The 20113-nt window shown below is 37.8% G+C and overlaps 1 protein-coding gene across 1 annotated transcript in view; it reads left to right on the top strand.

Moving 5' to 3' along the window:
• Positions 1–20113, top strand: part of nbeab (neurobeachin b) — a 426194-nt gene that overhangs the window by 166924 nt on the left and 239157 nt on the right. Inside the window, 8 exon segments of the mRNA XM_046863205.1 lie at positions 1654–1822; positions 13143–13222; positions 14138–14200; positions 16187–16284; positions 16736–16828; positions 18558–18666; positions 18783–18864; positions 19642–19765. Coding sequence (XP_046719161.1) covers positions 1654–1822; positions 13143–13222; positions 14138–14200; positions 16187–16284; positions 16736–16828; positions 18558–18666; positions 18783–18864; positions 19642–19765 — 818 coding nt within the window.

Here is a 20113-nt window from a genome sequence, read left to right as displayed (position 1 = left end):
AGAGAGAGAGAGAAAGAGAGGGAAATATTGTTGGGTCTCTAGAGGCCAAGCGCAATTCAGAAACTGGAAAAAGAGGTTGAGCGATACAGACAAGATGATGCTAGAAATGAGAGAAAAAATTAAAGTAGATAAATTGCCGTTAATAAATTGAAGCTGAGCCGTCTGTAGGTCTAAACCGAGCTGTCTAGCTGTCTCTCCGGAACAGACAAGTGTCTCAAAGTGCAGCTCCCTTAACATCCTGTGGCATATCCGTTATTGACGGCACCGGGCCGTTTCTCGCGGGAGTGTTTCAAACTTGAAATTGATGAGCTGTCTATCCTCATAAAGCAGTTCCTTCTTCCTCTGAGAGCAGTCCATCAATGATGTGCTAACCTCCAGACTTCAGGCTTTCTCGTGTCATGTTTAATGCTTTGTGGATCAACCGCAACCACAACCACAATGCTAATTGCCTTGTGGATGACCCCACACACCCATCACACACACTCTTCACATCTGTGCCATCAGGAAAGAGGTTACAGAGCATTCAGGTCTCATGTTTTGTGCTTATATTTACAATTACACTCTTCCTTACAGTTCTCTTTTGCCCATTGTACTGTTTAACACATTATCCAGTAGGTTTATTGGCGGAGATATTTTGTCTTTTGTGTGACGATAAAAATGACGATAAAAGCTTCATGACTCTTGGATGGTTTTCGGAAAGTCGATGCTGGTCGACGTTCTGACGCGTTGATAACATGATTATTAAAATATACCGACAACGTTTGTAGACACCTGACCTTAAGATTGGTATGCAAATTTAGTCCACATTTCCGGTTATAAGAACCTCCGCTTCTCTTCCAACTCATTTATCCACAAAAGCATTAATAAAGACAAGAAGAACAATCACTCCCCCACATCTGCCCCAGCCCTGCACTCTGCACCATGCTCTAGATTGTTCTAGATTGTCTGCAATCTGAATATGTTGCCTTAGTTTGTATTATATGTGAAAATGACTCCAGAGTGGAAAGATTTTCATGAGAAGAGACCGGTAATGAAAAGTTATTTTACTTCCAGGTTGGGATTGGATCTTAGATTGGAAATATTGTGCACTTAAAGGTTTTGGTTTTTTTTTTTGTTAGATTTGAATTATTAATACACTTTCTGGGATTAAACGAGAGAAAAATAGAGAAACAAATAGCCATTTTCTCTTTTCTGCATGTGCTCAGTGTCAATAAACAGTTGTTTCCTATGATAAAAAAAATGAAGGGCTTGTACATGTGTATCATCTGCAGCTTACATTTCAATATCAGACGTATTTTAGCTAATTGGCTGCAGTTGACATAAACTGGGTAAAATGCCTGAACTAATCTAACGTCTCTCAGTTTTTAATTTACGACCTTCATGGTCTTCTTGGATAAACTCCTTTATCTCCACATTTATTAACTGGATCTAGTTCATTTATAATGAGTTACAGTAGATAAGCACAAATTGCCCTTTAAAGTGATATTCCTGCTCATTCCATTTCTATTTGTTCTGAATCAGTTGGTTCAGATAAAGAGTTTTATTAAAGAGTTAATAAATTCCAGTCATGGAGTGTTTTCAAGGGTTTAAAGTTGCTGAGAGGAAAAAGAAATAGCAATGAATGAATAAAATCTATTTGTGTTTGTTCTACAGGTGCAGCTGTCGCTCTACACGTACCTGTCAGCCGAATTTATCGGCACTGCGACGATCTACAACACCATCAGGCGTGTGGGAACCGTTCTGCAGCTCATGCACACTCTGAAGTACTACTACTGGGCTGTTAACCCCGCACCCTGCAGCTCCATCACTCCCAGAGGCCTGGGTGAGGCTCCTGATCCACACACACACACACACACACACACACACACACACACACACACACACACACACACACACATATCTACAGCCATGTCTATACACATAGAAAGCATGTTTAAAGGATTCGTAGAATTTGACGGATGCAGTTAGAAGGTGCGGCTGATTTTTTACTAATTATTTATTGCCATTTAGTGTATAGTTACATTATAACATGTGGTTATTGCTTATAATATGCTGTTTTTGTATTATTTTTTGTATCAATTAATGCAGCACACACAGTTTTATAAAAAATAAATAGATAAATAGAAGAGGCAAAATTAAAACCTTGAACGCAACACACATTTATTCACGACATCCTTTTCTTTACTCAGATACAGTAGGAGGTGGAAGCTCAGTGGTTAAGTTCGAATGGTCACAGGTTAAAATCCCACCCCTAACGAGCTGCCACTGCTGGGTCCTTGATCAAGGCCCTTAACTCTCCCCTGCTCAGTTGTAAGTTGCTCTGGATAAGGGCATCTGCCCAATGCCATAAATGTAAAAGGTTCTCAGGAATTTTCGGGCTTACATTCGAAGACCCCTGTGAGATCTAATTTTGGATGCACCCCCAACAGCCCCAATGGTACCTTAGTGAATTCATCTAGACATTCTTCTTCTTTCGGCTTCTCTTATTAGGAGTCGCCACAGTGGATCATCCGTCTCCATACCCCCCTGCCCTCTACATCTGCCTCTTTCACACCGACTACCTGCATGTCTTCCCTCACCACATCCATAAACCTCCTCCTTGGCCTTCCTTTTTTCCTCCTTTCAGGTGGCTCCATCCTCAGCATTCTTCTACCAATATACCTCATGTCCCTCCTCTGCACATGTCCAAACCATCTCAATCTTGCCTCCCTCACCTTGTCTCCAAAACATCCTAAAGTACATACAGTACATACTACAGTCCCTCTAATAAACTCATTTCTAATCCTGTCCATCTTCATCACTCCCAAAGAAAACCTCAACACCTTCAGCTCTGCTACCTCAAGCTCCGCCTCCTGTTTTTTACTTAATGCCACTGTCTCTAAACCATACAACATCTCAGGTCTCACCACAGTCCTATAAACTTTCCTTTCACTCTCACAGATACCCTTCTATCACAAATCACTCCTGCCATTTTCTCCACCCACTCCACCCTGCCTGCACTCTTTTCTTCACTTCTCTAACACACTCTCCATTTCTTTGCACTGTTGACCCCAGGTGCCTTTACTCCTCCACCTTCTCCACCTCTTCTCCCTGCAACTGCACCCCTCCACTGCCCTCCCTCTCATTCACACACATGTACTCTGTCTTACTCCTACTGACTTTCATTCCCCTTCTCTCCAGCGTGTACCTCCACCTCTCCAGGCTCTTCTCAACCTGCTCCCTACTCTCACCACAAATAACAATATTATTCGCAAACATCATAGTCCACGGAGACTCCTGTCTGACCTCATTCTTCAACCTGTCCATCACCACTGCAAACAGGAAAGGGCTCAGAGCTAATCCTTGATGCAGTCTAACCTCCACCTTGAACCAGCCTGTCGTTCCCACTGCACACTTCACTGCTGTCACACTGTACTCATTCATGTTCTGCACCACCCTCACATAAGTCTCTGCCACACCAGATTTCCTCATATAATACCACAACTCCTCTCTAGACATTGTCACTTTGAAACAATAATGTGTTTTAAAAATTTGAATGAAATTTGTTAGTGTAAACAGTTTGAAATGTTATTCCTAATGTTTCTGAACATTTGTTGAATTTTAAGATAATCCACAATTTGCTGTTAGTTCCGAACCGTGGATTATCAGAGTTCGACTGTATTTATAAAAAAATAGTAAACTCCACCGAAACTGATGCGCCAAGTCTCAAATCAAGCACCGGAATCCCCCATGATGCCTACATCCGACAATCAAAACCGTCCGTGTGGAAACAAAAACAAATGTCCTGTTTGATGTCCCAATGATTAACATAATTTAAAAGAATATAATTCCTTTAAAAGCATTTAGAAGGATATTTTGTCTTCATGCTCTATGTTGAGGATGGTTTCAAGCATAATAAACATTCATCTGCATAAAGCATCCATATTTAGTACATTTAAAACAGATAAAAATGTGCGATTAATATAAATATATAAATATAAATCTCTCTGTGTTATGCTAATGAAGGTGGATACAATCAGGGGAAAGATATGAACACTTTGTTATTATTAAATGGTCCGAATACATAACCGTAAAAAACAAGCAGGTCAGGCGATCTGCAAACAATGTAAGAACATGAATGTGAAACCAACACGAAAACAAAATTCTGGGAAATTGAGCAAACATGGAACAGGAAACAACAGCTCGGTAAACACAGCAAGCTGAATGTATTACTTCACGAAACAGAAGACACGAATAGAAATCTAAACGCAAATCAATCAAAGCATAAATCGCAGTAAGCTGAGAACAATTAAGACACGTTAAGGAAATGACAAATGACAAGACGGGGTTGAAGACATGACATTGAAACAAAAGACGCATGACTATGCGAACACTAGAGTGTGGAATTGCGAGCAGACATGCACTCACAGGACAACAGGCACAAATGCTGATTGTGATTGGATTTACACCTAGCAAAAGAATCAACACCTTCTGATCCATGTGAACAAAGAAACGCAGCGGTATACAGGTTTATGAGCGATCTCTCACTGCTGCTGTACAACTCTTTACTACATCTTCATTATTTTACTAAAAGATTGCTGTCGAACACTGGAGGCTACTTTTCTCCTTTCTTCTGAAGGCTACAGAGTTGACATCTATCACCCATGACCGCTTTATAGCCTCGGCTCTGACTTGGTTCAAATGTATCAGAGCATCAGAGGCACTGCTCTACCTTAGGCTATATGTGTATATGTATGTGTGTGTGTGTGTGTCTGTGTGTGTATGTGTCAACTAGTGTACTGTAGCCTGTATAGTAATACACAGGGTCATTCCATAATCATCTCTCTCACCTTAAGATGGGAGAGATCATTCACACACACACACACACACACACACACACACACACACACACACACACACACAGACACACACACACACACACACACACACACACACACACACACACAGACACACACATACACACACACACACACACACACACACACACACACACACACACACACACACACACACACACACACTTGCTTAAGACCCTTTCTAATTTAACTTTGAAAATCCAATCACTCTGAAAGCTTCTAGAAACATCTGTTTCCAAGTAACCTCAAATAAGATGCTTCAGCATCAGATTATGGATGCAGTCAAAATCTTTTCGGACGCTGCGTTTTCCAATTCCTGCTGTCTCCTTGAGCAAATTCCCAGATGAAAATCTTTCGAAATCTTGTGATTTGTCAAAAGCTGTTCAAATGCTTGAGCACAGGCCTGTCAGTTGCCTCTATAAACCCACATAGACATGAGTGTTTTTTTTACTACCATATTCCTGGTGTATACTCTCTCTCTCTCTCTCTCTCTCTCTCTCTCTCTCTCTCTCTCTCTCTCTCTCTCTCTCTCTCTTTCTGTCTGCTTGTAGGAAAAACATTTTTTTGACCCATTGAGTATTTTAGTCCTGCTGGACAATATGCAGCCTGAGAGACTCATTTTAGCTCTCAGCTCCGGTGAACATCAATCTTTTCTCTTTTGTTTTTTTTTCCGAGTTGAAAATCATATTGTCCATCTCTCTTTTTACAGTAGACCGCTCACTGTCTTTTTCTGCTCGGCCTCATGTTTTATTCTCCTGATGCCCAGGCTTACTTCTCTCTCTCTCTATTGCCTTACTATTGTTCTTTATTTCGATGTTTCTGTTCTCTCTTTTTTCCATGCTAGTATTTCAGATTCCATTATTTAGCAATTTTCTTCACCAGCAGATTGTACTTGGTCCTGTCTGCTTATTTAAATACACTTTACTCCAGCATGTTAATCAGGAACACTGCTGAAGCCTGAGTATAGCAGATGTGAGTGGTTACTTTAACATGTTAACATCCATAAACATGGAAATGACTTTCAATGAACCAAATTTTTCTAGATTATTATTATTATTTTTTTTTATGTACCAATAAAAATATCTATACACCTATTTGGGTACGTAATTTCACATTTAATCACATATGATCTATCTATCTATCTATCTATCTATCTATCTATCTATCTATCTATCTATCTATCTGTCTGTCTGTCTGTCTGTCTGTCTGTCTGTCTGTCTGTCTGTCTGTCTGTCTGTCTGTCTGTCTAAACATCCATCCATCCATCCATCCATCCATGTCTGTCTGTCTATCTGTCTGTCTGTCTATATATCCATCCATCCATTTATCCCTATCTATCTATCTATCTATCTATCTATCTATCTATCTATCTATCTATCTATCTATCTATCTATCTATCTATCTATCTATCTATCTATCTGTCTGTCTGTCTGTCTGTCTGTCTGTCTGTCTGTCTGTCTGTCTGTCTGTCTGTCTGTCTAAACATCCATCCATCCATCCATCCATCCATCCATCCATTCATTCATGTCTGTCTGTCTATCTGTCTGTCTGTCTATATATCCATCCATCCATTTATCCCTATCTATCTATCTATCTATCTATCTATCTATCTATCTATCTATCTATCTATCTATCTATCTATCTATCTATCTATCTATCTATCTATCTATCTATCTATCTATCTACCTACCTACCTACCTACATGTCTGTCTGTCTGTCTGTCTGTCTGTCTGTCTGTCTGTCTGTCTGTCTGTCTGTCTGTCTGTCTGTCATCTTTGAGATAAATGTATACATCTTTAAAGATTATGTATGTGTGTATATATACAGTGCAACCTCGAAACTAGTGGAGGTTACGTTAAGTAACAAAAAATCGAGGTTTTGACTCTCCTTTTGATGGATCCTTATTTAAGGGGAATGGTTCATGTACTGTAGTGTAAACTTAACAAAAATTGTGAATTACTTGTCATAAATGTTTTATTTACTACTTTAAATGAATAATACAATAATAAAATAGTTTTTAAAAGATTTTTGTCATTTATACGTACAAACTTTCGATCAGATTTTACACGAGTTACTCTCAGTCCTGTTCCAAATAAAAAGTTGTGAACTATCGAGGTCACGAGCATCAACGTCACAGTATCGATGTTCCACTGTATAAATATATCAATATATATCAATATATAAATACAGGTAGTCCACTACTTAAGTTGGAGATACGCTACGACGACCCCATCGTGAGTAAAAAATATTGTAAATCGAAGATGGTACTATGACTGTGACAGTCTTTCCTGCTTCATGCTGATTTATCATTTTCATTCCTTGCTTTAAACTGATGACTTCCCTCTTCTTTTTTTCACTACAAGCAGGAGACATACTTGGGCGCCTGGAAGACATGCTTTTATCACAAAAATTGCTGTTTGAAACAGATAAAAATACTCTCTGAGAAACTTTACTTGCTAGCGAGAAATCGTACGCTGCTGCCCGTTGCACAAAATGTTCAATATTTGTACAATTTAGTTGTATCGCTCTTGGCATCGTAAAATCGTAAGTTGAACCATCGTAATTTGGGGACCTGTGTAGCATATTATTCCATACATTGTCATTTTGAATTTGAATGGGATTATGGTTCTAAAAATGTATAAAACACAAAACAAATAAAACTTAATAGGGGCCCTGCTTTCAATCTGAACCATGATTTTAAATGAGTTCCTTAAACTGTTTTGGGTTAAATATAATAATATGAATTCATTTTGACTTCTCAGTTCGAAATCTCACTGACGGCATATTTGCTATAGATATTTAATTAATAGATAGAGTATTCTCTGTCTCTCTTTTTCTTTCTCCTAATCAGTGCGTCTAATTTGCTCACGATCCGTCCCTCTTTCCACTATCGGTCAGCTGAGCTTCAAATCAAATGGAGCAAAGTACCTTGTTTTTTTTTTTTTTTTTGGAAAGTAGTTCCAATAGATATACAGTAGGTAATGGAAATAAGCTGATAATTTAATAAGCTGTATTTCTGTGGAAAGTCATAAAACGGAGTGAGAAAATTGCTTCAAATTGCCTTGTCGTCTTCTGACAGTTCATTAAAAATATAATGCATACTGGCAGCCTGCATTATAGCATTTGGCTAAGAATATATAACACACCCACTCACACACACAAACACATTGTGTCAGCAGCAGACAATAACTCACAGGATGGAAAGACACTAAGTGGAGCCTTGATGAAGTACAAAAGAATTTGCTGAAGAATTTATCCCTTGCCTGTTAAGTAGGTGATCCTCCAATCAGACGGCTTTACATTGATTTATCTCCCACTTGTTGGTCCCCTTTGTCTTTTCCTGTGAGGGATGGGGAAGGAAAGAGACAGCTCTGGACCATAATAAAGTGTTCAATTACTGCAACAAAGGCAGGCATTTAAGAGAGGAACAATTCTGTTTGGAAATAGCATCTCTCTCTTTCTCACTCTTTCTCTCTCTCTCCCTTTCTCTCTCTCTTTTTTCCCCTTTTCTCTTTCTCCTGGTACTCAGCACTATCTTCAAATTAAACCCATGCATCACTGGAACACAGGAGCCGTTTTAGTTATGTATCTCAGAGTCTTAAGGTATAAAATCATTGCATTGTGTATCTTGTGGCATAAAAAAAATCCCTTTTGCCTGGTTGCATTGACATTTACTTCTTAAATACTCATTCTTGTTTCCTTAATGTTATGTCACAGCTGGTTACAGCCAATGAGCTCCCAGGATTTTCTTCTCTACGCTTGCGAAAGCAGATCACCTGACCCTGGGGGGTCAGATTCAATTCAAACACTACCCATAAAACACACACTGCATAAATAAGCAATATCCAGTGAGCAAGAGCGTGGCGTGGTTATACTGGTGATTTGGCCACAGGCAATTTGTAGGTAATCACAGTATAATCGCACTACTGCGTGTGTGAGATTGCTTTCATACAACAGTTCTGTATAGACAATGTTTTTTAGACATTTCTATTTAATTTTACTCTAATAACAGAAGTTCCTATGAGCCACATTTGGTTTATCGCATATCGACAAGCTGACATTGATTCTTACATTCCATTAAAGCTGCCATTACTTCTTCCTTTTCATCTTCAGCTGCTGAGCTGTCATACTTTAAACCAGAAGGTATATTCCTAAAATAATTTCTATGGGAATCCTAAGAGGCCATCAATTCTGATGTCTAAATATATATCATTTTTTGAAGAAAAAAAACAAGAACGGAAAAATATTATAATGCACGACCTTGTAGGACTTCTGTAAATATCAGTACAAGTCAAGTCAAGAGGCTTTTATTGTCATTTCTACTATACACAGTGGTACACAGTACACAGTAAAAACGATTCCTCCGGAACCCTGGTGCTACACTAAACAACAACATAGAGCTACAACACAATACAAGCTACATAAAGTGCATCGAGTATAAACAGTGCAGACAATAAACAGTACAGACAGACAGTGCAGACAGACAACACAAGACAACACACAATACCTGAGATAGCACCGACCAGTAAACCTACTGTACATTCTGAATATACAGTACTGTGCGAGGAGAACTGTAAAAACGATACCCGGGAGTGAATATAAACAGACACAATGTAGCGCAAAAAACAGCAGCAGTCAAGAGGTGCAAAAGACAGCATGTAAACAGTGTAGTATAATAACAGTATAGTATATAACAGTATAGTGTAATAACAGTATAGTATAATAACAGTATAGTGTAATAACAGTATAGTGTAATAACAGTATAGTGTAATAACAGTATAGTATAATAACAATATAGTGTAATAACAGTATAGTGTAATAACAGTATAGTGTAATAACAGTATAGTGCAATAACAGTATAGTGCAATAACAGTAGAGTGTAATAACAGTATAGTACAATAACAGTATAGTGTAATAACAGTATAGTGTAATAACAGTATAGTACAATAACAGTATAGTGTAATAACAGTATAGTGTAATAACAGTATAGTGTAATAACAGTATAGTGTAATAACAGTAGAGTGTAATAACAGTATAGTACAATAACAGTATAGTGTAATAACAGTATAGTATAATAACAGTATAGTGTAATAACAGTAATTAACAGTATATTTCCTTTAGAGTCTGGTTCTCCTCTGATTTCTTTCTCACACCATCTCAGTGAGTTTTTCTTTGCCACTGTTCATACTGTTTTGCTTATTAGAGATAAAATTATAAGGACTAAGTTATCAATTTAAAATATCTATTTGTAATCTCTGTAAAGATGCTTTAGGACCAAAGTCCATTGTTAAAAGTGCTATTTAAATAAAATTGAATCGAATTGAATAAATAAATTCTGGAAATCAAATTGCGGCACTGGAATTATTTTCAGCTGTTTCTTCCACCTACCTGAAACCACAATGGTGCAAAGAAGGGGAGGCACTAACTTAGTGGTTAACACATTGGACTTTGATCCCAAAGGTCATCATTTCAAAACCCAGACCAAGCTGCTTGGTCCCTGAGTACATTTACATTTATGACATTTGGCAGATACCCTTATCCAGAGTGACTTACAACTGAGCAGGGGAGGGTTATAGGCCTTGCTCGAGGGCCCAGCAGTGGCAGCTCGGTGGTGGGATTTCAACTTGTGACCTTTTGATCCAAAGTAAAATGCTTCAACCACTGAGCTTGGGTGGTGACAGTAACTCTATGCACATTAAGTGGGAACCATAATTATATGTACAAAAGTTTGTGGACACCTGATTCTAAGATTTGTATTTGTATTTTGAGTTGCTTTTCCACAAGATGTTCTACTAGATTCTGGAGCTGGTTTGTGGAGATATGTGGAGATTCATTCAGCCACATGGGTGTTAGTAAAGCCAGGTACTGATGTAGTGCGGTGAGGAGGCCTGGGGTGCATCCCAATAGGGTTGAGGTCATAGCAGGCCACTCAAGGTCTTCCACCCCAACCCATTAAAGCATATCTTCATGGAGTTTGCTTTGTGCCCAACGGCATTGTCATGCTGGAACAGGTTTGGAGGTTCAAGCGAAGGGAAAATGTTATGCTCTCACATCCAAAGACATCCTATACAATTGTGTGCCTCCAATTTTGGGGAAAGAAACACATATGACTGGAAAAGTCGCCCATCCCAATACTTTTGTTCATGCAGTGTATTGTGTTTTTGAAACCACAGATTATTCCATCATATATTCCACCTTTGTGCACAATTTATGACCCTCTGATAAATCGTCTTGTATGATGTCTTATTCTTGCTTTATAATAAAAAGCCCTGGAGTTTCTATTGGTCACTTTTTTGCCATCAGTTATTCGATTTGGCAGTCTTCAGTCATTCGATTTTTTCAGTCATCTGCACACACACACACACACACACACACACACACACACACACACACAGACATAATTAGAGAGACAAATACAGCTGGATGATGGAAGAGAGCATTTAAACGAATGCGCCCTTGCATCCAGCTCTTAACTCTTAACCCCCACATTCCAATGACAGCTCATCAATATTTTCACCATCAGATTACCGAGCACTGTCTCTTCTAATTTAAAAATCTGATCTCATATAGTGGGATCACATCGACATGTTAGAGCTCCAGGGTCACCAGTTCAGCCTGTGCAGTATTGTGGTTTTTTTTTACATCTTCATCTTCTGTCAATATGAAGTTCCTCAAGTTTGCCTCTAATAAACATGCTAGCAGAATTCTCTACCCTGGTGTAAATAAGTGGGTGAAATTGTCACCTGACATATCATCCAGGGTATATTGTGATTTTACCCTCAGTGTTCCTGGGATTGACTCGACGTTTATCAATACTCTAGTAAAAACTTCTATATCATATATATATTCTGTCCACAAGCTTCAGGATCGTAAGTGCGGCATTCTAATTGGTTCTCTGTATTTCTGTTTGATGTTATGGGTTTGTATATAAAGACCTTTCTGGGATGCAGTAAACTCAAAATGAAAGTAAATCGGATGGATGGATGGATGGATGGATGGATGGATGGATGGATGGATGGATAGATAGATAGATAGATAGATAGATAGATAGATAGATAGATAGATAGATAGATAGATAGATAGATAGATAGAGAGATAGACAGACCGCCAGATTGATAGACAGACAGATAGATAGATAGATAGATAGATAGATAGATAGATAGATAGACAGACAGACAGACAGACAGACAGACAGATGGACGGATCAAACGGATCAAACAACAGATTGATAGATAGATAGATAGATAGATAGATAGATAGATAGATAGATAGATAGATAGATAGATAGATAGATAGACGGATAGATAGACGGATAGATAGACAGATAGATAGATAGAGAGATAGACAGATAGATAGATAGAGAGATAGACAGACCGCCAGATTGATAGACAGATAGATAGATAGATAGATAGATAGATAGACAGACAGACAGATGGACAGATAGACAGATAGATAGATAGATAGATAGATAGATAGATAGATAGATAGATAGATAGAGAGATAGAGAGATAGACAGACCGCCAGATTTATGGACAGATAGATAGATAGATAGACAGACAGACAGACAGATGGACAGATGGACGGATCAAACGGATCAAACAACAGATTGATAGATAGATAGATAGATAGATAGATAGATAGATAGATAGATAGATAGATAGATAGATAGATAGATAGATAGATAGACGGATAGACAGATAGATAGATAGACGGACAGACGGATAGTCATGTTACACAGAAGATTAAGTGTTCCAGATGTTTCCTCTATTCTTTATTAATTATAGCTACTGCAAAAATTTACTTCTAAACAGAAGTTGAGTAAAATCTTAGTTATGTCAAAGTTTTGTGTGAGTCAGTGTGAGAAAAGAAAGTAACACAGACTCACCAAGCAGGATGGATGTTTATTAGCCATGTCTGTGAAATGTCCTCCTCCTTTCATTGTAGATTATTTTTGGCCATGAATTATTGACAAAAAGGCTTCAGACACTAATAGAGACTTTTATTTTTAATTTCACAGTGAGGTCATGTCAGTGTTTTATGCTAAAAATGAATAGAAATCGGGCTGCTAATTTAGTTGGAATTCTTAGCTGTTATGGAGAAGATAGTGTCTTTCTACAGATATTGACTGGTTTTGGTATTAATGAGGCCCTATCAGGACTGTGGGTACACTGCGTACTCACTGCCAGACACCGCTGTGAAAATGTCCCAGCTGGATTATGAATGAAACATCAGTCTGTTCTCTGCTACATTTGAGCTGACTGGTTCCTGGGCTTTCTGCTTTTCCAGATGGACCACGTCCTTCACAAAAGGAGATCATCTCATTGAGGGCCTTTATGCTACTTTTCCTCAAGCAGCTTATCCTTAAGGTAAGTTCATGGCTTACCTTTTTCTACGTCAAGGTCATTTCTGTAAGTAGGACGTCGCTGTGTTGTGGATCTTACTCCTCTCAGCCTCTGAGCTTATAGATGTGTTAAAGCTGGATATTCAGGGATATAACATTTATTGGCTGCCAGATTTTCTTCATGATTTTACACAAAGATTCCTGCTGTATTGCAGAATGTTTTCCTTATTTATTAATTAATTAATTAATTTATTTATTTATTTATTTTTTCTATTTGTTCAATCATACATTCATTCTTTTTGCATTAAAGAGCATTTTCCTTACATTTTCAAATCCAATGGCACCAAACTACACTTAGTCCTCTTCACTGGAAGTCTTTCATAGAATTTAAGTATTAGAAAAAAATATATATGTGGTGCTACCTCCTGTTTTTAAGAAAGAAACATAGAGTTTGGTCGATTTATTTTGTAGCTTTGGCCTGCGTTAATCCCGTTTTCTAAAGAAGTAAATGTTTTGGGGAAAAAATTTTGGAAAAAAAATATCTGTTTTTATTACATGCCAATAATATCACTTGGATACTGAGATACTTCTTTAAAATGGTAATTATTCTGGACAAATTGACAAAAGGGACCTAATATGATAAATACATTTAAATAATTCAAAATGTTAACATTTCTTTTTTTATTTTGATTTCCTTTTTTTTTGTTTTACTAAAAGTTTCATTTTAATTAAATTTCACAGTATAGTTATTTAAATCTGTAGTAATTCGGTAGTAAAACTTTGTTTTGTATTAGATGTTTGGTTTTCTCGAGGTTTGAGTACACTGAACTGTCTGCTCGTACTGAACATTTGAGCACACCTCGTATTGTTTGTTTTTCCTCTTCTCTCTCTGTATATTGTACAGATTTATAATCCCACTATATCATGTCACCCCGAACAGGATCGTGGAGTAAAAGAAGATGAACTCCAGAGCATACAGAACTATCTCTTGACAATGAATGAGGTGAGTCTGCTCTGCTCACACAAGTTTCTTATACTGACAAGTATTGAACAGCTTCACTATTTGAAGTACAGTGTTGTTTTTTACGGTCAATGCACGGGTTTTTATTACAAAATTTATAAAGTGTCCAAACCAGGAAGTGCAGCAACGTTAGAAAAAGAGAACATGAAGCAGGGGACAACAAGGCTGGGAATTTAAAGATGGAGAAATACTTGGTGTAAGGGAATGATAAAGCAAACTGGATAAGTTGTTAGACTCCTAATCGGGAAGGTCACAGGTTCAAATCCCAGCACCACCAAGCTGCCACTGCTGTGCCCTTGAACAAGGCCCTTAACTGTAAGATAACTGTAAGTCACCCAAATGCCATAGATGTAAAGTTAATCATTGGCTTGTCACAGGATGGATTAAAAAAGTTAACATAAGAATCACAGCAAAAGGGGTGGAGTCACGCTAAAATCAAAAGAATAGCACATGTTGGGAAGTGAACTCGATTATTATTATGATTCCTCTTCCTCTTCTTCTTCTTATTATTATTAAAGCATTTGGCTAACACCAGAGATTTATACAGACAAGCTCAATTCCACCACCCACGAAAAAAGTTGGATTTCTTCCTTATAATGTGAAAGACTTCTAGTAAGTTTAACTACTATAACCTCTTGCTTTAACTGTAATGACCTGCATAGATAATGAAATGAATGAATGTCCCCTTTCTAACCTTTTCCCTGTTTCAGTTAGCATATATTTACCACAGGTACTGTTTATTCCATCTGTGACCAAGTCTAAATAAATGATCATTAATTCAGCTGCAGCATGAAACACGCTGACGAAGGTGATGAATGTTGAGGTTTAATGTAAATGGCACTTTTCAAACACACCATTCAAAACGATGAGAATTAGCATTTAAGAATATATTTGCATAGCAAGCGCTTATTACTGAGTGACAGAATTCTGAGGGTGGTGATTTGTTCATGGTAATATATCTAAGGGAAATAAATGAAATTTTACTTATTCTGTACGAATTCTGCAGCATCTGTTTTAAGATTTGTGAATGAGAGACTCAGTGCTAATACTGCAATTAATGCTACTTCCAAGATCAGGGTTAAGCCGAAATCTAGCAAAATCAAGCTTTTTTTTATGTTACAAAATAAATACATGAAATATATTTACTACTACTACTATAAATATGACTAACTGCTACTTCTTCTACTCTTGTTACAACAATATTAACTCAATACTACTGTTTGTGATATCAAAATTAGTAGTAGCAGTAATAATGGTAGTATAGTCGTCCCTCCATTTATCGCTGTTCAAATTTTCAATTTGGCACAAAACTATTTCGTTTCGCGAATTGTCCCGATTTCGGTTCATCATAAGAAACAAGTAGCGTTGTTTATTAGTTAATGTGTTCTATGAAATCAAAAAAAGGGCGAAGTTAAAGGCATATGTCATCAAATTTAGCCAATGAAAATAAAGAATGCTGTGAAGTGTATCTTTAACTCGGCCCCAATTTTGACATCATAGGACACTTCAACCAATAACCAAGCAGAGAAACTATGCATAGGCTACGCTACAGTACTACACTGTACTACAGTACTCAATATAAATATGATATTTGTACGAATTTACACAACATTCACCTCGCTATATTCTTGCCAATGTTCTCTGTGTGTGTTTAAAGAGTGTGGGAGGAGAGTTTCAGGCTTAACAAATAATAAAAATAAAAAAATTTGCACTTGCAATAGTAGTAGTAGGAGTAATATTGCATTATTTGTAGCAAAATGTAGTAGCAATCATAGTAGCAGTCATTATTATTATTATTATTATTATTATTATTATTATTACCAGCTAGCTATTTTTACTCTTACAGTTGCTATTATGTATGCAAAGTAAAACTGGATACTAATTATTATTATTACTACTTATTACGGTGACTTATTACTATTTTTACCAGTACTACTACTACTAATGATGCACACTTTCCATTTTTAGGACGAGAACCTCCACGATGTTCTGCAGCTGCTCGTGGCTCTGATGTCAGAACATCCCGCATCAATGATCCCCGCCTTTGACCAGAGGAATGGCATCCGGTGAGTAAAACTGCCTTTAATCCTTTCTCGCACCATGAAGGGTTTGTACAGGACGCATGAATTATTCACCTTCATCTCCATAAGAATGTTCACATATTTCCATATTTATTTTCCTCCTGACAAGCAGCATCATCCACCACCCCCTTCACCCTCTCCATGTGTCTATAAAATGAAATGTGAATGGATTTGATGAAGATATTCCTTTGGGGAGGTGTTGGCTTTCACACATATTGCTTGTTATTGGTGTTAGGAAACAATTTTGTGACATTATGCACCTTTTGGGTATTATGGCATTTCTTTCATCTCAACCGACAGCTTTCAGCATCCAGAAGGTGACACTCGCTGCTTGTGTTTTGTGCCGAATTACACAGAGACTTTATCACAAATTCTCAGCCCTGCTTAACCACATGCATTGGCTTTGTGTTGTTTTCATGCTGATGTTTTTGTTCAGAGTGGTCTACAAGCTGCTGGCATCTAAGAGCGAGAGCATTCGTGTGCAAGCCCTGAAGGTGTTGGGCTACTTCCTCAAGCACCTCGGTCACAAGTGAGTACAACTCAGTTTTAGTGAAGACATATATTCATGTAAGTAAATGCAATTAAGGAATAATAGATTACTATGTGTTTGTATCATAACCAGAATTGGGCAAATTGCATACTTTTCTAGACACACATTCTTTCTTTCCTAATTGGAACTGTTTATAATCCTGTGTTAGGACTATATACACTCTATAGGTGTGTTTAAGAAATTCCCAAATAGAGCAATGAATAGATAGATAGATGTGCATGTACAGTATGTACAGTATAGCATTAATGTTCTCTATACATCTGGATGTGTTTCTTCCAGGGATTTCTGGTGTCAAGTCACTTTCAAAAATTACAGGATTAATATAAATTGCTCTTAGGTGTGGCCAAGTGTCTGAATGTGTGTGTGTGTGTGCATGTGTGTGTGTGTGTGTGTGTGTGTGTGTGTGTGTGTGTGTGTGTGTGTGTGTGTGTGCATGCGTGCATTGTGAACTCTGATGAATTGGTGTCAGATTGAAAGTGTATTACTTCCTCATGCCTAGTGTTCCTGGGACTGACTTGAAATCTACTGGGACCTGAAGTAGACTGAAGGAATGGATAGATAGATGGATGAATGGATGTATGAATTATTACATGAAAATTGCAAACAAATAAAACACTTGGAATGAACAAATGAATGAATGAATGAATAAATGATAAAAAATAATAACATGAGGAACTGCTAATTCACTTATAACTGAAAATGAGTAAATAAATGGATGGATGGATAGATGGATGGATGAAGAGTAAACAAAAACTTAGCTTATCTGGAATAAATGGATAGATGAATGGATGTTTGGATTAAAAAGAAATAATAAATGCTAATTAAAATAACTCATAACTAATAACTTATTAGAAATAAATGGATGGATAAATGAAAATGAGAAAACAAATAAAACATATCTGGAATGAATGAATGAATGAATGAATGAATGAATGAAAACAAGCAAATAAAACAACTAGCCAAACAACCCAGCAGAATGGTTCTATATGGAGGTAAATACCAGAAATTAGAAATGCATAAATAAATACATGCATGAAAACACATAAAGCGAGAAAGTTATTGACGAATGGAACGAATGGATCAGTGAACGAATGAAAACAGCTAAATGAATGAAAGCTATTTCTACTGTCAGATGGTTAGCATTCTTTCAGCTAAGTCTGGCTAAGTCAAATATACCTTCTCCCTGCTTTATGAATTTTTTTTTGCTTCCTGGATTCCACCATTACCTCTAGTTAAGCTTTAAAACGTGAGCATTAGTAATATATAGGCATTGCAATGTAAGGCTGCTTTAAAAGCGAGCCGACGTTGTGTCTACGTCTTCTCCATTTGCATAGCTATCCATTATTGAGTACTGCTGTTGTGTTTGAAGACTCTGGAGTGTATTCGGTGTTGAGGTGGCAAACTGAGTGGCACCAGCCATTAGTCTGGGCTGTCCCACTGCACCTGTAGGCACTGCTACATTCTGATCTACTGCTCTGCTCTCACGCCTGAACAATGGGATTTTCTCGGATGCTTTGTCACACCGGGAACGATGCTCCTTTCCCCTCAGCACGTGTCTCTAAGCAATGGGTGAAGATGGGAGCTGATTTGTCACCTGCGAGAAAAAAAAGTGATGTTACCTGACACTGTGTTCGATTGCTATCGCAGCTTGACACACACCGAGAGAGTGTGCTGAGAGTGTGTGTGTTTGTGTGCTTGTTTTTCACAGGAGAAAGGTGGAAATCATGCACACACACAGTCTTTTTACACTTCTGGGAGAGCGGCTCATGCTGCACACCAGCACAGTGTCGGTAACAACCTACAACACGCTGTACGAGGTAACGCACCTCGCCGTTGTCTTCGCTCTGATTCACAAACACACACTTTTTCAAATCGACCGGTCATCATCAGTCACTTTATTGTACTTTTTTTTTATTCTTTTCCTCTTTTTCAGATCCTGACAGAGCAGGTGTGTACACAGGTTGTTCACAAACCACACCCTGAACCCGACTCTAGTGTGAAGATCCAGAACCCGAGTAAGCGGCCATCATCATTTAGACTTTATTTTTTTGTTTCAAATCAGTGTTTCTCAGTAAAGACATTTTATAGGTTTTGGGAAATATAATGTAATACAGTGGTACCTTGACCTACGAGTTTAATTCGTTACGGGAAAACTAGTTTTTTTACTCATTTTTTACTATCACCCCTGTACACTACGCATCCATAAACTCATAATTGTTTACTTTTTCCTCTTTGCTTATCTTAATTTTTGTCACAATCTTCGCTTTCTGGCTTCGCTTCGCCATCTAGCAGCGGCGTCTCGAGCTTGTACCTCAATTTTTTGCTCGCGTAACAAAGCAAAAAATCGACCGAGTGACCGCTTGTACCTCGGAAAACTCATACATCAATGCATTTGTAGGTCAAGGTATTTATATAATTTAAGCCTATTGTTATTAGCAAGGGCCAGCAAAAGTAATGTTTTTTGTTTCTCAGGCAATCTACCTCATTATCATTCGAGCTCACATTGGTAAATAAGTTTGTATGTTTAATTATTAAGAATGATCACACTATTCTATGCTTGCTAGGATAACTGGTTGATTCATAAACACACCATTTTTGATTTATAGGCTTTGCGCTTAAGTTTTGTAAAATAAAGCTTTATCTGTGATATCAAATTTATATCAGGAATGCCAAATCTCTGGGACACACAGAAATCCAAAAATCAAAGTGGGATTATTTATCTGTACTTTCATATCAACCTAAAAAAAAAAAAAGAGTAAAGAATTCTAAAGGTTCTCTTTGGTGTATCTCAGTGATTCTGAAGGTGGTGGCCACGCTGCTGAAGAACTCGACACCCAGCGCTGAGCTGATGGAGGTGCGGCGTCTCTTCCTCTCAGACATGATCAAACTGTTCAGCAACAGCCGTGAGAACAGACGGTGAGGTTCAGCTCCTTCCTCCCCTGCCACTAACAGCAACAATTAGCCACCTGATGAATAGAACAAAGAAATTGAGAGAGTGGGTTGCTGTTCTCTCTTGATGTTCTATATTTAATCCCCCTCCCCCAGCCATGGTGCTAAATCGTCCTTGAATTTGCAGCATGTTTTCCTATAAGCAGATTGTTTTTATACAGGCACACACTCATAGACACAACCACCACCACGACCATCCCCCACACACAAATACATACACTTATATTCATGGGTATGTCATAGGCAATGGTAATGTTCGTGACAGCCAAGTGCAGCTTCACTGCCAAGTGTCAAGTAGGCCATCAGTCCTGCACT

This window comes from Silurus meridionalis, chromosome 12 (genome assembly GCF_014805685.1).
Source record: "Silurus meridionalis isolate SWU-2019-XX chromosome 12, ASM1480568v1, whole genome shotgun sequence".
NCBI classification, from domain to species: Eukaryota; Metazoa; Chordata; class Actinopteri; order Siluriformes; family Siluridae; genus Silurus; species Silurus meridionalis.
Note: the sequence above shows the minus strand (reverse complement) of the source record. Positions and strands in the feature narration are given on the sequence as shown.